Source organism: Oryza sativa, chromosome 10, assembly GCF_034140825.1.
Source record: "Oryza sativa Japonica Group chromosome 10, ASM3414082v1".
Taxonomy (NCBI): domain Eukaryota; kingdom Viridiplantae; phylum Streptophyta; class Magnoliopsida; order Poales; family Poaceae; genus Oryza; species Oryza sativa.
This window is the reverse complement of record NC_089044.1, coordinates 13592203-13605430: the sequence shown is the minus strand read 5'-3', so window position 1 is coordinate 13605430 and position 13228 is coordinate 13592203. Positions and strand designations below refer to the sequence as shown.

Genomic DNA, 13228 nt, shown 5'->3' with positions numbered 1-13228 from the left:
CAATGCAATATTTGAAGAAAAACAATAGAGCATTTGTAATATAGGATCAACATGTTCAAGTGACAAGCATGACTTGCCTTGCCCTGCTGCTGGAGGAACCTCGGCAACTATTTCGAAGTACACTGGAGCGTCGGAAGAACCGGAATCTAAGCGACATACAAAGCAAACAATACAAACAGGCTATAAGACTACTGAAACAGAGAACAAAACCATTTTTAATGGATTCTACACATTTTTCTTGATTTACTGAGACTTGAATGGGCTTAAACGGAGCACGGATGAATTAGTTATGAATTTTAGAAAATTCACTGTGTTTATTACTATAACAAAAAGTCCTTAAATAATTTATTGCGCAATTAATTCCCAGGCTGACGTCATCAAGGGGGCGGCGGCGCCGACGGGCGGGCCCGCATGTCAGCGGCTCAAGGGGAGAGAGGGGCGCCGGCAAGTGGGGCCCCCGGGTCAGTGGCCCAAGGCTCCCGGTCCACCGTGCACTGGGACCACGCGGGTGGTCCACCGCCGGTCCACGGGACCGACGGCCCAGATCGCCCCAGGGCCGATCGGACGGGCGGCAGCGACCTGGCTCAGCTCGGCTGAAGGCCGGCCGACCGGCCACGGCGATGGCGACGGCGTGCGCGCGCGCACGCGTTGCCGGCGACGGCAACCGGCGGCGGAGGCGGCGGCGCAAAGGCGACGCGAAGGCGGCGGCGCTAAGCGGCGACTAGGAAGAAGAGGGAGGGGAATAGAGGGGAGGGGACGCCTCACCAAGGGTGGCCGGTGCGGAGGAAGACGACGGCGAACGGCGACGGCGACCACGGGCAAACGGCGGCGACGGGCGGACGAGGTCCGGAATGCCCTAAGGGAGGAAAAGAGAGAGGTTAGAGGGAGAGAGATGAACCACGGCGATCGGAAACCATGGCCGAAGGTGGCGGACATGGCGGCTCTCACCGTCGCACGGTGGGAATGGCGCTCCGGCGGCGAACCTCGACGAAGGAGGGGTGGACGGGGTGGCCCTTGACCTTGCGAACCCAACGGCGGCGACGGCGCGGTGCGGCGGCGAGCCTAGCGACGGCTAGAGGCGGCCGGAGTGGCGGGAAAGGTGGCGGCGGGTGGGTGCACGGCGCGGGAGCGATGGAGAGCTCGGGAGAGTTCGGCGAAATGGGGAAAAAGAGAGAGGGGGTGGCGGCGAAGCTTAAATAGGGGAGGGGAATCCCGGACGTGGCCGGTAGGGGCGGGATTCCGCCGGCCAACGCGGGGAGTGGGGGAGGAGAGAGAGGCGGGATTCGAAAATCGAATCCCGGCCATCTCGGGCGCGGGCGCGGGCGGGAGAGAGAGAAGTGGGCGCGGGAGGTGCGGCGCATGCGTGGGCGTGGCCGACGTGGCCCGGAGGAGGCGGAGGCGTGGGCACGGCGGCGGTTGCGGGCGCAGCGGCGCGGCGCGAGGTGGGAGACGGGTCCGACAGGTGGGCCCCACCTGTCGGCGACCCGGGTGAGAGGAGGCGGGTGGCCGGCCAGCGCGGCCTAGCTGGGCCTTGGCCTTCGGCCGGCCCAGCGGGAGGGGAGGAAGGAAAGAGAATGGGCCGGCGGCCCCTTCAAAGAAAAAAAAAGAAAGGAAAAGAAAGAAAAAGAAAAATAATTTTCCCAGGGATTTAAATATTACTTATGCTCAATTTTAATTGGTTAAAATTATTTCTAGGGCTCTGAAAATTCCACTAAAAATCTTGTTAGCGTATTTCGACATGTAGAACTCAAGAAAAATTCCACATGCCAATTCCGATTATTATTTGCATTAATTTATTAAGGTTTACTCTTGCTTTACACTGGTATTTTCTTGAGACCATTTATAACTTCAATTTAGGCTTGGGAAAGAACTTCGGGGTGTGACAATGGAGAGGATAAGGAGGGGATGCAAAGAGCGAGAGGGAGGGGTTGTGTTGGGTAGTTGACAGGTGAGTCCACTATAATTTAAGGGTGCATATGTACTTATTTTTGTTATTATAGGGTCCAAAATACAAAACTTTAGTTGATCTGATAATACAAAATTTCGTAAGGGCAGACACATAAATTATCAGGGGTTAAAATATAAAATATACTAAGGTGTGGTCTCTATATTGTAGGTAGTGTGGCTTTTGTATGGTCTTATACTATGTGGCAGGTTGAGACCACTAGTACCAGTGGTCTCTTCGCAAGTCATATATGATGAAGGATAACGCTTTTATGTACTTGTGATGGATTGCATCATGAACAAATCGGGTAATAGGTTAAGATCCATGAAATCGTAACACTCCCTTTTAGTTTAGGCTAAATTTATGCGAACATAGTGAAAACTTAAAGCGTGCACTGGACTTTCCTCCTAATCTCTAGGTCATGCCCAGGGTAACTTGGGACATGGGTTCGCCCCTAGATTGTATGGCCTCTAAAAACTAAAGAAAAAAAGATATTGGCTATTAGGCCCTGTTTGGTAGGGCTCCAAACTCCAACCAACTCTAAACTCCAACTTCAGCGAGAGCTGGCTCATTTAGGAGTTGAAGTGGGCATGAAAGTGTTTGGCTAGATTGTTTAGCTCCACGCCACCACATCTCTTATTGGCATTTCGTCGAGCACCTGGTTGGCGTCGCCTTGCTTCTGCCGCCGCCACTGCTGCCGCTCAGCCCATGCGTCGCCGCCGCCCATGGCCCTCGCGCGTCGCGCCACCCGCCCGCCGCCACCGACGCCTGCCATCACCGCCCGCCGTTGCCGCTGCCGACGCCGCTGTCAGTCGCTAGTGAAAGATGAGGAGGAGAGAGAACATGAGGAGATGGGGTAGGAAGGGGTAGTTCAACAGCATTTTGGTGTAAATACATTAAAAAAAACTAAAGGGTAGTGGGTCTTTTGGGGTGGAGTGGAGCTATGGAGCAGCAAAAACCCAGCTCTACCCCCGTAGTACAAATTTGTGGAGCAGCTATGCTAACTCCGCTCCAAAAAATTGGAGAATACATATACCATTTAGCACAACTCTAGCTTTAGGTAAGTTGAAGTTGAGAGCTAGAGCTGTGCCAAATGGGGCCTTATTTAGTTCGGTCATGTTCAACAATTTACCATATAATACTAGGGGATCTCCCCCACGGCCCCCATCCAATCGTTGCATGCCAAGGAGACATTTTGTCTTCCCTCCTCTACACCTCCACCCACCTCCCACAAGGCGGTGGCCCATCGCTGACCGTCTCCACACCTCCATCCCCCTCTCTTGTGGCGATAGCCTTTCATTGGCTACTATACTCTACCCTCCTCTCTAGCTTGCTAGGACAATATCTCCATAAGCCTTGTCTGCCAAAGCCTACGGCCAACTCTAATGCTGTATCAATCCTTGTTGCGTCATTGTCCACCTCCTCCGTCCACTACCATAGCCTCGCTATAGTCGATTGCCTTGTCGGAACCCTAGAAAGGGAGCGGCAAACTCTACCGTCTCCTCATCCACTTCTACCGTCTCCTCATCGCGACCACCGCTCGAGCTATCCTCCCCAACCGCTGGAGTATATGTTGAAATAGAAAAGAAAAAAAAGAAAAGAAAAGAAAGAAAAAGAAGGTTGTTGCTAAAGATAAAGTCATTTTTGGGGTCTCGTGTGTCATGGTTATGGATACTACATACCTAATAGTAGTTGACTAAACTCGGCAGGGCCCACCATATACCAAGTCTTATACGGAATCATACCTCGTATATAGAAGGAGTTCCGGATAAGGAAGGACGAATAGAGTTCTATATGGAAACTACAAGGACTACTCGGATCGTATCCATATTTATCTCCCTGGTTCTACTTGGACAAGGGGGCATCTATGGGTATAAATACAAGCCCCCCTAGGAGGAGAGGAAAGGAGACAACAGATCAAGAAGCCACAACCTACAATACACAAGCCAATACGCCGCCAAACATCGACATCCGAGATTAGCCTAGACATACCCCATCCGGTACCTGCGAAGACCGGCAAGAGGGATCTAGCGCTATCTCTGATCTCACCGATTTCATATTCGCGGAGAAAGGGTACCCCGTCATCGACTACGAGTTGGTGCTCATGCCGCCAAGTCGACGATGGCTAGATAGGTTATCCCAATTGTTGTACTATGTGGTTTTCTATATCAATCCCATATAAACAGGATATAAGGCTATTACCTGTCAGATAAGGGGCCCGAACCTGTATAAAAATCCCTGTCTCTATCTCTTTTATCTCAATCTCGCATATACCCTAGTACCAACGATCCCCATACTATGCAAAATACCGCAGTTGCGATATCAAACGTCGACATCGTGAAAGAGGGGCAACCCCTAATCTTTTGTGCTATAAAATGGAGGCTATCTCTATCAATAAGGGAGTAATCAACCCGTGTTATCTTTGTTGACAACTTCCTCTGATAAAAAAAACGCTTAAGTTAATATTTCATTAAACTTCTAAAGTTCTAACCATTACTAATTCTCAAATGTTTAGTTTAAAAAAATGATACCATAAAAATGTATACTCCTACATACTTATTATTTGATATAAAACTGTTTGTTGGATTTTAAAACTTTGACAGGTACATATCTATACCTAATTAAAAAATCGTAAAGCTTTTGCTATTTTTTTGGTTCGTCTTTTTTTCGCTGATATTTTTCCTGATCACGCTTTGGTTTTTTGTCCATCCGGTTTTTCCCATCACCGTTTTTTTTGATCTCGTATGATCCTTTTCACACGCGCAACACTCCTCTTGCTGCCACCGGGCCAAACCCTAGCGTCGCCAACGTCGATATGTCTCCTAGTGCATTTTCTCCTCCAATTGATAGCAAAAATCAATTCATCACTTCTCCCTTATTATTTTTGTCACAATTTCCACTTTCAATTTAGCTTTAATTCGCTGGATTTAATCTTAGTCGCCAATGATGGCCGGCCAGCGAGCTTCGCCGACCATTTTTATCTGAGTTTTACGAATTCGCTCCAATTTTGGGAAAAACGGAGATAGAGTGAGTCAAAAGCCCATAAACCATTTTTGGGAGATCGAGAAAGATTCGGTCGAAATTGATGGGGAGGATCGGCTTCGACATACGGGCACGTGACTATCTTCTAGGGGGTTGAAGGCGATAGTTGGCTGTTTGAGTTGGGTCTGTGGCTAATATTGATAAGCACAAATTGTCTACTTGAACAAATATATAACAAATTTATCTAGGGGACCTCCAATGGACTTAATCCTTCCTATAACTAGGACTTTCATCCTAAGTACCAAACTTTCTTCCGAAAAGAGCAGCTTAACATCAAAACGGGGGTCCTACTCGGCGAGTGCGCGCCAGGGGCGCACGCGGCCACACTTCTTTTCCAGGCTAAGGCAGTTAATCTATTAGTATAATTACAGTTAGAGATAAATGACGGTAGTAGTTAGGATTTTTTTTTCGTGAGATTTTTTTGAACTAACGAAAATGAAATTTATATCTAAAGTCAAATTTTCAAAATTTTAAACCTAGATTTAAAAACTTTCAACTCAAAATTTAAATTTTTTAAGTCAAAATTTGAAAAATTTCAACTTTTCATTTCAAATTTGAAAAACTTTCAACTAAACTTTGAAAACTTTCATACCGGATTTGAAAACTTTCAACTCAGATTTTGAAAACTTTCAACTCAGATTTGAAAACATTCAATTCGAGATTTAAAAACTTTCAACTCAAATTTTGAAAATTTTCAACTCAAAATTTAAATTTGTAAGACAAATTTTGAAAACTTTCAACTCAGATTCGAAAACTTTCAACTCGAGATTTGAAAATTTCAAGTACAGATTTGAAGATTTTTAAGTTAAGATTTGAAAACTTTCAAATCAAGATTTAAAAACTTTCAACTTAAAACATTTGTAAAAATACGTGTGCTAAAGATTAAAAAAAGTAATATGAAAAAACCGCAAAAAGAGAATGAAAAAAAACGCAAAAAAGAAAACGGAAAACCTAGCGTGAAGGAGGCGAAAAGAAAAAGGACGTGACTACACAGCTAGTGGTAGCTGGTTTGTCTAAATCAGCTACCACTCTATCTATGAGAGACCCTATCCACCTATACTTCTAATAAAATTTTCTCTTAAACTACTCATCCAATCTACGATCCGATTACACCGTTGTGTTCGTAACAATTAAATCTTTATAACAAAATCTCACATGATTATATTTTGATGAAAAATTATAAATTACTTTTATAATATATCTAAATTACTTTTAGATTTCACTAAATTACTTCTTCGACATATAAAAGTAAATTCAATAAAGCTTAAAATAAATTTACATATATTATAGAAGTACTCCGTAGCTTATAACAAAAAGAAAGTAACTTTAATGCATGCATTTTTTTTTCATTGGACGTGACTACACAACTAGTGGTAACTAGTTTGTACTCCATCTAGTGTTTCCTTTCAACTTAAAAAATGCAATAGTATGTTTTCGTTTTGTTTTAAGATACTTTTATAATATATGTAAATTACTTTTAGACTTTATTGAATTTACTTTAGATTTGCCATGATGAACGTGACTACACAGCTAGTGGTAGCTGGTTTATCTAAATCAGCTACCACTCCATCTATGAGAGATCCTATCCACCTATACTTCAAATAAAATTTTCTCTTAAACTACTCATCCAATCTACGATCCGATTACACCGTTGTGTTCGTAACAATTAAATATTTATAATAAGATCTAAGAAGTAACTTAGTCAAATCTAAAATTATTTTATATATATGATAAAAGTAACTTATGTATATAATAAAAGTAATTTACAAATATAAATATTTTTTCATCGTAATATAATCATGTAAGATTTTGTTGTGAAGATTTAATTGTAACGAACCCAATGGTATAATCGGATTGTAGATCGGATAAGTAATTTGAGAGAAAACTTTATAAGAAGGAGGAAAAAGGCATGCATGTCTAAGAGGAAAAACAAGTATGCACGTCAGCACGTGTAGCAGTCCTTCTCACAAATTGGTTCGTCACTGGTTATTCTCGGTTTAGATTTCGCCTAAAAAAAAGGGAAAAACTGGCGTGTGGTGAGGCGACAGCTGGCGCGGCGCGTGCGCGAATTAGCAAATCGGCATCAAAACCCAGCCCAACCAACATCCAAAGGCCCACGGCCCATCCAACCCATCTGGCCCATTTGGTGCCCTAAAGGCCCGACCTGACAAACTATCTCTTCTCTTCGCCCTCGCCCTGCCGTCGTCCCGCCGTTCTCCCGCCCCGCCTCCGGCCGCCCTCCGCCGCCGCCTCCCTCCCCGGCCCTCCGCCCACCCGCCCGGCGACCGCTGAGCGCAGTCCACAGGCCCCCGCTCCGGTCCCTGTGCTGGTCTCCCGCGTCGCCTGGACAGCAAAGGCGCCGCCGACCGGCCAGGCGGCAGAGCCGAAAGCAAGGGGGAGTCCATCGGCGGAGGAAGCAGCCACGCCGCGGGAGAACGCGTTTCCAGTGAGAAAAAGGTGGATGGATACTCTTCCCCCTTAGCCAAATGCCTCGATGTTTTTGATTCGACTGACAGAGCTCTGTACTTCTCGTCGTAAAATGAGTTTTACTGGTTTGATTAGGTGCTAACTTTAACACTTGATTTCCGCTATTGTGGAGATTTATTTTTTATCTTTTGACATGTTGTAACCCCGTCTCCAAATTCCTGCACTAGTTATGGCTTGCTTGGCCATCGAGCGTGTTGGGGACAATGGAGTGATTGGTTCTTGCTTAGTGTGGGAGTAATGGACAATGTATAGCAAGAGCTGAGCTGTTTCAATTTCTGTTGATTATCTTCAAAAGTGTAGCGGTGATATGTAAATAGCTTGAACTGGGAATGCTTTTGAAGATTCACTTGCCTGTTACTGTCCAGTTGATTTTTTAGCTTAGATTGTTTCAAGAAAAGAGAAAGAGCTGACTTGGGAAGATCATACAAAACACAACTATTGATGTGGTCTTGGCGAGTTCATTGCTTGATATTTTACTTTTATTTTTTTTATACAATCATAAAAGGCTTTGTGCGCTGCTTCGATAGAAAGCATAACAGGTGATTTCATTGCTTGATTGGTTTAGAAAATATCTCCGGGATGAATTCGCCGTTTACTTTTTTGCTGTCGAGGATACGCTGACATGAGAAAGCACTAATTTCCACTAGTGCCTCCAAAGACATTGTTTGTGTGGGGTTTTGTTTGTTGAAACTTGTTCCTTCTCTGAAACTACTTTGAGAATGCTGATTATGCATTTATGCTTCATCTGCCCTCGTCTCAATGGTTTGCAGTTACTGTCGAGGTGCATCTTTACCATGGTTTGTTTTGGGTCAAAGGCTCTTCGACGGAAGGGTGACAAACAAAGGTGTTTGCCTGAGGGAGATATTGATGACAGCTTACCGATGAGGAGAGGAAGGAAGGATAAGAGTGAGAAGCCTCGAAAAGGGGGTTCTAGTTCAAGCAACAGACCTTCAGCTGAGAAAGCTAAACATGGGAGGAAGAAGAGTGGGGATGGGAAGAAGAGCAAAGGGCGTGGGAAGAGTTGCCATTCAGATAGTTCCATAGAGATGAATCCTGGCCATATGAAGAATGATAATACATTACTGCCCTCCAAGGCATCAAAGCCAGTAACAAATTTTCTCAGGTATGACTCTTTGTTTTCAAAATATTCATGCCCCATTAATTATGCAAGTGAGATAGCCTAGTTATATGCACGCGGATGCTAAGTTCTGAAGGGGAGTTCTGTATCTTTTGTGGACATTTCTCAGGAAAAGGGTTGATCCAGAAACTGCAAAGTACTTTTTGGAGATTTCTTACCTATTTGACAATAAGGAAATTGATTTGGAGGAGCGTGCAACTATATGTGCCAATGCATTAGAAGAAACTAAAGGGAAAGAGCTTGAACTTGCTACTGACGGTCCAATAAGCCACACTTTGCAGGTTCTTGTAGAAGGTTGTGAATTGGAGCAGCTATGTGTGTTCCTTCACAATTCCATCGAATCTTTTCATATTATTGCCGTCGATAAATTTGGATCACACGTGGCTGAAGCAGCTCTCAAGTCTCTAGCAACACATCTTGAAGATGAGGCCTCCAGGGGCATTATAGAAGATATATTGATTAGGATATGCAAGGTATGTTTTTCAGTTGGTTCTGTGCTTTTTTCCCATGGTACCAGTGGAACTCACTTTTGAATTGTTGCTACAGGTCATTGCTGGAGATGCTGCTAATGTGATGTCAAGCTGCTATGGATCACATGTGTTACGGACGCTTCTTTGTCTTTGTAAGGGAGTTCCCTTGCAATCACTGCAAGACTTCCACACTACAAAGAGATCTGCAGTTCTCGCTGAGAGATTAAGTTGTGGTTCAACTCGATCAGGTGGAAGCGATCCCAAGAACCAAGGATGTGGGTTTTCAGACATTTTTAAGTCTTTTGTCAGGGAAATGCTGCAAAATGCAAAAGATGATATTGCGAGTTTAGAAACTGACAAAAACAGTAGCCTTGTGTTACAGGTTGGTTTCTATTGTATTCCATAATAATATAATTTTATGTAAACAATTTGGATTTTACTTACTGGGCTCTTGCTTATTATATATATTGTATGCTTTGGCAGACTGCACTTAAATTATCAGCTGGTGATGATCATGAATTGAATTATATAATATCAATTCTTCTTGGTTTTGATGAGGATGACACTGCACAGAAAAAAGATCGTAGTGAACAAAAGAATGAAATTATTGCTTTACTTGAAGATACTGCTTACAGCCATCTCTTGGAGGTATGCTTTTTTAGCTATCTGTTCAGTGAGAGTCAAGTGATGTATTTCACACTTTTTTATGCTTAAGACATTCATCTGTATAGATCATGTTGTTCTTGCTGGCATGATAGACAATTTCAAATTGCATGGAAAATTGAAAGCCACTAAGAGGCATTAGCAAGTGGTGGTCAAATCTTGATCATCCTTCAACTTGGTAGACATGGAAAATATTCATGGATCTAAATGGCAGGTCATCGTGGAGGTTGCCCCTGAGGAACTGCGCAACAATATGCTGACAGGTACTCTTAAGGGTGCACTATTTGCGATCTCATCTCACCACTGTGGTAACTATGTGGTGCAAGCCTTGGTAGCATCAGCTAAAACCTCAGACCAGGTATATGTCATTCAAATGTTCATTGGCAATTTTATTAATTTCTTTCACTTAAAAAAGATGTCCTTACAGCAAGTTGATCGGCCGGACCAAAATAAATGCTTTCTTCTCTCTATTCATATTGCATCGAGTCAGTGAGCATTCCATAAATCATCATCACAAATTAAGGGACATGCTGATTTTTGACACATCTTCCTTTCTTATGTTAGATTAATTATAATTTATCGTCATATTCAACTTGCAAAATGCAACATGCACCGTCAGACTACCTTTTGTGTGACAAACAATGCATGATTCCTGAACCATAATTTATGTGCTAATCTTGGGAAGGATAATAATCTTGTGTCCATGTGTGAGTGCATGCCTAAAATGCATAGTGCATACTATGTGATTATAATTCTATTCCACCCTATTCTGTTTCCAATGCTTGTCAACTACATAATTTAAGTTATAGATTTTCCTTGTTCAACAACCGACTAATCCTCAATGATGTAATTCTTGTTTCATTGATAGATGGAGCAAATTTGGGATGAACTTGGTTCCAGAATCAATGAGTTGCTTGAACTAGGGAAAGCGGGGGTTGTAGCTTCTATCTTAGCGGCATGCCAAAGGCTCGAAACAAAACGCCTTGAGGTCTTCACTTTTTCAACTAAATATTTCTGCATCGATAATGGATAATTAGTTTTGACTCAATGATATCTAACTCATATGATTTGAACTGCAGAGTTCCCAAGTTCTTTCTGCAGCATTAAGTTCAAATTCTGAATCTTCTGATAGCATTGTTGCACATATGCTTTTTCTTGAGAACTACCTCCACCAGAAATCATCTTGGGAATGGCCTCTTGGTGCAAAGATGAGTGTCCTGGGTTGCCTGATGCTGCAATCAATTCTGCAATACCCACATGTATGTCAAAACTGCCATGCTCTTGTTACAGCACTTAACTGTTCTGTGGTTACAATGTCCCTAGTTAAATAGCATGTGCTCTTGATTGTTCATTGTTTATGATGTTTTTTTCATGTCTGTTACGCAATTCAGTTCCTTTCTGTGCTTTGATCTTCATCTTCCAGTCTCATTAACTTCATCTCTCTGGCCTTGCTATGCTAAGTTGATAAGTACTTTACTTCTTTCTCAATTCAATAGGAAGATGTAGTACCTCTGTTTTTATGATCTTGTCTCATTGCCATCTTACAGAAATTGCTTATTTCCTGAACAGTAGTATTGTAAGTATGACAACACCTGGATTGGTTAGAGGACCTTACTAGTTATTTGTGTATTCTGTACAGCAATATATTCGACCATATGTTGCAAGTTTGCTGGCTATGGATGATAACAAGATCCTCCAAATTTCCAAGGATTCAGGAGGTAGCCGTGTTCTTGAGGCTTTTCTATGTTCTAGTGCTACTGCAAAGCGGAAATTTAAAGTTTTTGCAAAGTAAGCCTTATCCAAGCACCTCAACTCTTTGAATATTGTTTCTTATGATTCCCAAAATGTTTTCTACGCAGTAATATTCTAATTCGCTTGCATTTTTTTAAATCTCTCAGTGACGTGGCATATCATACTCCTAACAAAATGCTGATGTTACAAGAAAGCTGTAAAGCTAGGGGAGCACTAGTAGCACTATTATGTCTCTTGTCACTCCTTTGAATAGTAATCAAACCTTGTATTCATTATTTCTGTTTATGGTGCTACTTAATAGGCAGTGTAGAATGTTGAAGTTTGCAATAGTATAGTGCACTGGATCATGTGGGCAAGTATGGTAGAAGGTGGGCTTCGGCTACCTAAATATTTTTTTTTGCTGGTGTGCTGCCCTGCACTATCTCCGTAGATATGCCATTTCATGGTTGCAACATGACTACATTCAATACTATTGTCTGTCAGATTCAATGTGTAAGGTTATATAGTCACAGGTTATTTGCCTGTAATATGTTAAGTTGAAGTACCTTTGGCATCTAACTGCATGGATTAGCTCAGTACTTCAGTACCTTTTGGCATAGAATAATAATGAAATGAAAGGTGCAAAGATCTGCTGTATGGTTTCATGAGTATGCACCTTGTCTTACTAGCATTTGCGATCTGACAGGTTGCAAGGCCACTATGGAGAGATTGCTATGAATCCTTCTGGTTCATTCTTAGTTGAGAAGTGCTTTACTGCCAGTAATTTTTCTCATAAAGAGGCTATTGTGGTTGAGCTGTTGGCTGTGCAAACTGAACTTTCTAGGACAAGACATGGGTTCCACTTGTTAAAGAAGTTGGATGTAGACAGGTAATTCGTCTCTCTGTTGTTTAGCATGCTATGCATTTTTTTCTCATATTAGTCAACTTACCATTTGATTTGTAACAGATATTCAAGGCGACCTGATCAGTGGAGGGCCAGCCAAACATCGAAGGAAACTACTCAGAGAGAATTTCAAGTGGAGTTTGGCTTGAGCAGTAAAGGCGCTGGGCAGAACATTGAAGAACTTCTCACTTCTCGAAGTCCTTCCAAGAAGCGTAAACAGAAAGACAAGACTGATGTTACTACTGAAGATGCAAGTACCAACAAGCAGGATTTATCCCACGTAGGCAAAACCAAGAGGATAAAGTCCGAGAAGACAACTTGTGAGAAAGAATCAAGCAACAAGAAACCCACGAACGAAGATTCTGGGACCAGCATGGCATTCCTGAAGAACTCTGCCAAGAGGAAATCACCAGGCTTCCTTTCAGACAAACCAAGTTTCAAAAGGCAAAAACATCATAAACCCAATGCTGGCAATTCCTCTGGCAAGATGTTCGTTCGGGACAGTGCTGGCACACCATTTGTCAGGAATAGCGGCAAACAGAAACGGTCGATCGCCGAGCTTGCTGATCTGGCTGGTAAGGAGAAACTGTCTGCGAGTGAAGTGCGCAAACTTCTTAAGACTGAAATGCCTGGCAAGAGCTAGCCAATTCATATATCTTTTGGGTGCAGCTGTAGAAAACATGAACATCTGAGCTAATTTTCCCCTTTCTTTCAAAGGTTGGGAAGCAGCAATTTTGTTTACTATTTCTCCTCAACTGTTGCGAGTCATGAGCTTGTAAGATCCTAGGAATAGATTGTTAACTGGTAACACGTGAATGCTGAGATAGTTTTTTTTTTTTTTTGTTCAA

General features: G+C 42.9%; 1 protein-coding gene across 1 annotated transcript; it reads left to right on the top strand.

Moving 5' to 3' along the window:
* The first annotated feature begins 7123 nt into the window (after positions 1-7123).
* LOC4348523 (pumilio homolog 23) lies at positions 7124-13228 on the top strand. The gene is made up of 11 exons (XM_015759556.3): positions 7124-7444; positions 8245-8597; positions 8722-9085; positions 9159-9464; positions 9566-9730; positions 9960-10103; positions 10614-10733; positions 10825-11004; positions 11385-11533; positions 12183-12365; positions 12444-13228. Exons 2-11 carry the CDS (start codon positions 8269-8271, stop codon positions 13021-13023), a joined length of 2520 nt encoding a protein of 839 aa, XP_015615042.1. The 5' UTR covers positions 7124-7444; positions 8245-8268; the 3' UTR covers positions 13024-13228.

What these genes read in the sequence shown, in the direction of transcription:
- LOC4348523 (XM_015759556.3), top strand. Translation starts at nt 8,269, where the DNA reads ATGGTTTGTTTTGGGTCAAAGGCTCTTCGACGGAAGGGTGACAAACAA. An exon ending in TATTGATTAGGATATGCAAG is followed by an intron (nt 9,086 to 9,158) that starts GTATGTTTTTCA and finishes TTGTTGCTACAG; the next exon opens with GTCATTGCTGGAGATGCTGC. An exon ending in CAATTCTGCAATACCCACAT is followed by an intron (nt 11,005 to 11,384) that starts GTATGTCAAAAC and finishes TATTCTGTACAG; the next exon opens with CAATATATTCGACCATATGT.